This window comes from Austrofundulus limnaeus, unplaced genomic scaffold, assembly GCF_001266775.1.
Source record: "Austrofundulus limnaeus strain Quisiro unplaced genomic scaffold, Austrofundulus_limnaeus-1.0 Scaffold283, whole genome shotgun sequence".
NCBI lineage: Eukaryota > Metazoa > Chordata > Actinopteri > Cyprinodontiformes > Rivulidae > Austrofundulus > Austrofundulus limnaeus.
The window spans coordinates 28,471-35,889 of record NW_013952685.1 but is presented as its reverse complement, the minus strand read 5'-3'; the positions used below and the strand labels follow the sequence as shown (position 1 = coordinate 35,889).

General features: G+C 39.6%; 1 protein-coding gene across 2 annotated transcripts in view; it reads right to left on the bottom strand.

Moving 5' to 3' along the window:
- mus81 (MUS81 structure-specific endonuclease subunit) overlaps positions 1 to 6,981 on the bottom strand; it is an 11,108-nt gene extending 4,127 nt beyond the window's left edge. Inside the window, exons 1-6 of one of the 2 annotated variants that reach the window (XM_014021230.1) lie at positions 6,729 to 6,981; positions 6,425 to 6,554; positions 3,863 to 3,948; positions 2,445 to 2,573; positions 2,288 to 2,368; positions 2,122 to 2,210 (exon numbers count right to left, since the gene is read on the bottom strand). In XM_014021230.1, the coding sequence (XP_013876684.1) occupies positions 2,122 to 2,210; positions 2,288 to 2,368; positions 2,445 to 2,573; positions 3,863 to 3,948; positions 6,425 to 6,554; positions 6,729 to 6,869 (656 nt within the window). In that variant the 5' untranslated portion in view covers positions 6,870 to 6,981. The remainder of the gene's footprint in view (positions 1 to 2,121; positions 2,211 to 2,287; positions 2,369 to 2,444; positions 2,574 to 3,862; positions 3,949 to 6,424; positions 6,555 to 6,728) is intronic. The other variant, XM_014021229.1, reaches the window with a different exon arrangement.
- Between the last annotated feature and the right edge of the window lie 438 nt (positions 6,982 to 7,419).

Genomic DNA, 7,419 nt, shown 5'->3' with positions numbered 1-7,419 from the left:
TGTACATCCAACAAACTATCTGTGCATCCATCTGTACATCCAACCATCTATACATCCATCCATCTGTACATCCAACCATCTATACATCCATCCATCTGTACATCCAACCATCTATACATCCATCCATCTGTCCATCCAACCATCTATACATCCAACTGTACTTCCAACCATCTATACATCCATCTGTATATCCAACCATCTGTACATCTATCTGTACTTCCATCCATCTGTCCATCATCCATCTGTACATCCAACCATCTTTACATCCATCCATCTGTACATCCAACCATCTGTACATCCATCCATCTGTACATCCATCCATCTGTATATCTATTTATACATCCATCCATCTGTGCATCCATCCATCTATACATCCATCCATCCATCTGTACGGCCAACCATCTATCTGTACATCCAACTGTACATCCATCCATCTGTACAGCCAACCATCTATCTGTACATCCAACTGTACATCCATCCATCTGTACATCCATCCATCTATACATCCATCCATCCATCTGTACATCCAACCATCCATCTGTACATCCAACCATCCATCTGTACATCCAACCATCCATCCATCCATCTGTATATCCAACCATCCATCCATCCATCTGTACATCCATCCATCCATCGAACCAACCACCAAAACATGTTTATACATCCATCTGTACATCCAACCATCCATCCAACCAACTATCCATCCAACCATCCATCTGTAAATCCATCCATCCATCCGTACATCCAACCATTCATCCATCTATCTGTACATTCAACCATCCAGCCATCCAACCAACTCTCCAACCATCTGTACATTCAACCAACCATCCATCCATCTGTACATCCAACCATTCATCCATCCAAACATCTGTACATCCATCCAACAATCTGTACATCCAACCATCCATCTGTACATCCATCCAACCATCTATACATCCAACCATCCATCTGTACATCCATTCAACCATCCATCCATCCAAACATCCATCTATCTGAACATCATCCAACCATCTGTACATCCAACCATCCAATTGTACATCCAACCATCCATCCATCCATCCATCTGCACATCCAACCATCCATCCATCCAACCAACCAACCCTCCATCCATCTGTACATCCAACCAACCATCCATCCATCTGTACATCCAACCATTCATCCATCCAAACATCCATCTGTACATCCAACCATTCATCCATCCAAACATCTGTATGTCCATCCAACAATCTGTACATCCAACCATCCATCTGTACATCCATCCAACCATCTATACATCCAAGCATCCATCTGTACATCCATTCAACCATCCATCCATCTGTACATCCATCCAACCATCTGTACATCCAACCATCCAATTGTACATCCAACCATCCATCTGTACATCCAACCATACATCCATCCGTCCATCCATGGCTGTTGGCGGCCATCTTGACTTTAAAATGTGATCAGTAGTAGACATTCAGTTTAGCTAACTGTAGGTATATATGTGGATCTCAGACTACTGAGGCTTCTCATATTTATCTAAATTCTATTATTTCTTCGTAGTTTTTATACTGTATGTCAGCAGGTCACAGATATGCAAAACAACTGAAACCTCTTGAATCAATATAAAAAGTGTCTTAAAGATACACGACAAAAAATCTACACAGTATCATCACTGTCATATTCTTTCTAGATAGGATTTTTTTTAAACTTTGAAAATCTGATATTTTATGTAAATATTTCAGTTTATAAAATTCTTCATGACATTTCTGCTCCACGTTTAACAAAGTTTGTCTCTTGAAGATGAGATAACATGACTGGAGTCACGAGGGCGACCTCTACAGGTCCCAAACTGTAGGACTGCTGCCTTCTCTTTTGTTGTCATGAATCTTTGGGATAGTTTGACAAATGGGATTATAACATGTTCCAGTTATAAAATGTTTGCACATTTGGCTGTTAAATAAGCAGATTTGTACTCACTATTGATGCACTAAAGCAAAGAGATTATTTTATGATTGTCTGTTGGTTTGTTTGGTTTTAGTGAGATCTGAATAAAGACTCTCAGATACCACAGCAGATGTCAGCTCTACATCAGTAAAATCAACTGATTTAATTTGTTTTGTGTGTTCCAGTTCAGACCTGGCAGGGCTGTGGGTCTTCAGAACCAGGTTCTTCTGGATCAGGGTGCTGACCGAGGACCAGGCTGTGTACTTGCTGCCCAGGTCCGGCTGCGGACGGATCAGAGGAAAGTCTGAGACCAGCCGACAGTTTGAGACACAAACCTGGGAGGACTGAGAGGTCTCACCACGGTGAAAGACTTGTTGCAGAGACTCTGAGCTTCGGCCTGCAGCTCCATCTTAAACATGAAACCTTTGTTACCTGGAATCTGTAAAATAAACAAACAAACAAACAAATAAACACACTGAAATAACAACAACAATCAGATTCACAGAAGCTCAAACCTGTGAGTGTCGGTAAAGAGCGAGCAGCACGGCGTATCCTCCTGACCTCTTCTGAGGTACGTAATCCCTCTTCTTCCTCTTCCCTCCTCCTCTTCCTCCATCTTTCTCTTCATCACCTGCAGGGTTCTTCTACACACACATAAAGATAAAGTAAAAAAGATAACAGAAGATGATGTTTATTTTGTTTTTTATGGGTAAAGATAAAAAACATATCTTCATTTAAGGAGGTCCATGGAAGATCCTGCAGCTCCCCCTGCTGGTCCTCAGACGACACGCAGCTCAGAAATATTTAATATGAATGAATAAAAAACACAAATTTAAATAAATTTGCTTCATCTGGAAAAATTTTGTCAATATTTTATTTTTATGTGGTCTTTTTAATCAAGTAATCTACTTTTAATTTTATCTATGTGTAGTTTGTGTATTTTTAATATAAAATTGCCTTTTATTGATTACCTTTGTTGTTATTTAATTTATTAATGTGAAAATGACAGAAAGCCTGAACAGCTTCAGCCACAATCAGTTAAATGTTCAGACGTCATTAAATCCACAACGCTCACTTTGTTTTTGGTCCAAAAATATAAAATATGAACATCGTTCAATATAGTAACTTATGTTTCTACTTTTATTTACATTTACATGGTGAACTTTTTAAAAAGGATTTAAAAAGTGATGATGGATGGATGGATGGATGGATGGATGGATGGATGGATGGATGGATGGATGGATGGATGATGGATGGTTGGATGATGGATTGATGATTGGATGATAGATGGATGATGATGGATGATAGATGGATGGATGATGGATGGATGATGGATGGATGATGGTTGGATAATAGATGGATGGATGATGTTTGGATGATGGATTGATGGGTGGATGACAGATGGATGGATGATGGATGGATGATGGTTGGATAATAGATGGATGGATGATGTTTGGATGATGTTCGGATGATGGATTGATGGTTGGATGATAGATGGATGGATGATGGATGGATGATGGTTGGATAATAGATGGATGGATGATGTTTGGATGATGGATTGATGGGTGGATGATGGTTGGATGATGTTTGGATGATGGATTGATGGTTGGATAATGGTTGGATGATTGATGGATGTTTGGATGATGGATTGATGGTTGGATGATAGATGGATGGATGATGGATGGATGATGGTTGGATGATAGATGGATGGATGATGTTTGGATGATTGATGGATGGATGATGGATGGATGGATGATAGAAGGATGGTTGGATGATTGATGGATGGTTGGATAATGGTTGGATGATTGATGGATGTTTGGATGATAGAAGGATGGTTGGATGATTGATGGATGGATGATGGATGGTTGGATGATAGATGGATGGTTGGATGATAGATGGATGGATGTAACTTTATGAGCAGAGATAAACTGACCTTCCTGGAAGGAGCCAGGCTGATGTTGTTGGTTCTGCCAGCAGGGGGCGCTCCTAACGGGATGCTGTGAATCTGAGCATCTGCACCTAAAGAGGAAAGATTTTTAAATTGTCTTTATGCCACAGACATCCGGTCCAGCACTGGATGTCCTCTGGAGGAGGTCTTTCCTCTCGTCTTGGCAGTAAAAGGGGATAAATGTACATTTCCCTTTTGTAACCTCCATCTTCTCATTTCTGATGCTGACTCTTGAATATCCTCAGGTTAGAAATGCTGATTACAAACACAAGCCTGAGCTTTTAAAGATAAGTTTCCCTGTAATGCTATGATCTACAGCTGTCACCTCCTCATCTAAAGGAAATGTATAAAAACTAACTACTGATCGTACTGCTGGTTAGTGGACACAACGGCACACAACAGAACTCATGTTTTATACCAGTAGATCACAGATACTTTAACTTTTGTGACTTTTTCACGGACTAGTACTAGCAGCTAACGTTAAAACCATAGGCAGTAAGCAGGAAGTGGAAGGGAGGAGCGTGGCAAGAATTTTACTGGAAATACGTCATTAATGACCGTGGTATATAGGCTGTTGGTTTTGACCTGAAATAAAAATTATTTAATGTTGTTTTTATTTTGAGTGTTTATAACTTCAGTCACAATTTTATTTTAAATAATTTGAAGAAATAAAACAGATTTTAATTAAACAAAATGCTGAAAGTTACTGTGATGAAGAATTTAACAGAGGCAGAGCTTGATGTTTTTAAACTGGAAATGGACTGAAATACTGCATCCAACCATCAATCATCCATCAATCAACCATCCAACCATCCATCATCCAACCATCCATCATCCAACCATCAATCATCCATCAATCAATCATCCAACCATCTATCTATCATCCAACCATCCATCAATCATCCATCCATCCATCAATCATCCATCCATCATCCAACATCCATCATTAAACCATCAATCAATCATCCAACCATCCATCATCCAACATCCATCATCCAACCATCAATCAATCATCCAACCATCCATCCATCATCCAACCATCAATCAATCATCCAACCATCCATCATCCAACCATCAATCATCCAACCATCAATCATCCATCCATCCATCATCCAACCATCCATCATCCATCATCCATCAATCAATCATCCAACCATCCATCCATCATCCAACCATCAATCATCCATCCATCCATCATCCAACCATCAATCATCCAACCATTCATCAATCATCCATCCATCAATCATCCATCCATCCATCCATCATCCAACCATCCATCCATCATCCGTCCATCAATCATCCATCCATCCATCATCCATCCATCCATCATCCAACCATCCATCCATCATCCAACCATCAATCATCCATCCATCCATCATCCAACCATCAATCATCCATCCATCCATCAATCATCCATCCATCCATCATCCAACCATCAATCATCCAACCATTCATCAATCATCCATCCATCCATCCATCCATCATCCATCCATCAATCATCCATCCATTCATCAATCATCCAACCATCCATCAATCAACCATCATCAATCATCCAACCATCCATCAATCATCCATCCATCAATCATCAATCCATCCATCATCCATCATCAATCATCCAACCATCTTTCATCCAATCGTCATCCAACCATCCATCATCAAATCATCCATCCATCAATCATCCAACCATCCATCATCAATCATCCAACCATCTATCTATCATCCAATCATCATCCAACCATCCATCATCAAATCATCCATCAATCATCCAACCATCCATCAATCATCCATCCATCAATCATCAATCCATCCATCATCCATCATCAATCATCCAACCATCTTTCATCCAATCGTCATCCAACCATCCATCATCAAATCATCCATCCATCAATCATCCAACCATCCATCATCAATCATCCAACCATCTATCTATCATCCAATCATCATCCAACCATCCATCATCAAATCATCCATCAATCATCCAACCATCCATCAATCATCCAACCCTCCATCCATCATCCAACCATCCATCAATCATCCAGCCATCTATCTATCATCCAACCATCAATCATCCATCCATCAATCATCCAACCATCAATCATCCAACCATCAATCATCCAACCACCCATCATCAAATCATCCATCTATCAATCATCCAACCATCCATCATCAATCCATCAATAATCCAACCATCCATCTATAATCCAACCATCAATCCTCCATCCATCAATCATCCAACCATCAATTATCCAAACACCCATCATCAAATCATCCATCTATCATCCAACCATCAATCATCAAATCATCCATCTATCTATCATCCAACCATCAATCATCAAATCATCCATCATCCAACCATCCATCTATCGTCCATCCATCCATCATCAAATCATCCATCCATCAATCATCCAACCATCCATCTATCATCCATCCATCCATCATCCAACCATCCATCAATCATCCAACCATCTATCATCCAATCGTCATCCAACCATCCATCATCATTCATCCATCCATCATCCAACCATCAACCATCCAGCCCTTCCTTACCGTTCTCTCTGTAGTATCTCAACAGTCGATCCTCTAATATTTTGCAGATTCCATCTCCAAAGTTTTGCAGGATCTTTGCTTCTCTCGGGCTCTGAAGCGGAAGTGGATATTTATTCAAAGAGTTGATTGCCTGGAAACACACAGAACCACAGTGCTCGGATTTATAATTTAATAAATTTAAAAAAATAAACACAAGTTTATTTTTCTGTACATAGGTTTTGTACAAGTTTTTATTGTAGCAAATAATTTAGAATACTGCTGTTTATAAAGGCTGAACTTTAAAATAACCTAACTCAGCCCGGACCTTCTGGTAGGTGTACTGGATCTTCAGCCCCTTCTCTTTAGCTTCGTCCCGGAGTTCGGTGAGCCACTTCAGGAACAGCGGGTTCGGGCAGGACGGCAGGACACGTTTCCGACCCAACCGAACCGGTTCCGAAGCTGACATTCCCGTGGACCCGAAGGAGCAGGGAAAACATGAAATAAAAACGACTAAACACAAGAAAATTACAGCGCAACGGCAGCTAGCATTAGCATTAGCTGCTGGCGCCTTTGTTTTCAAAAGGAACGAGGCACTTCCGCATTGACGCGAGTCACGTGACGTGGGGTTTGAAACAAGAAGCGACACCAAGCGGTGAGAGAAGGAAGCGCAGCAAAACACAATGAGAAAGTAAAGTTTTTGAGGAAGTTTGAAATATTTTTCTGCACTACTGCAGTGATATTAATATTATATTTACACATATAATACAGATTATTAAGCAAACAGTTATAAACTCCACTCAATGTTTAATTTCTTAGATTTGTGATTATGCTTCTTGTAGTTTTTTTTTTAAATCATAAATCATAAATAATTTACTGCTGAAACAAATCAGAAGGTATTTATCCTATATATTGTTTAAGTATTATTATTTATTAATTTTATTTATTTATTTATTTTATGTCCTGATGCATCTCAGTAATCCAGGTTGAAAAATCAAAAAAGAAAAAAATTGTATAGG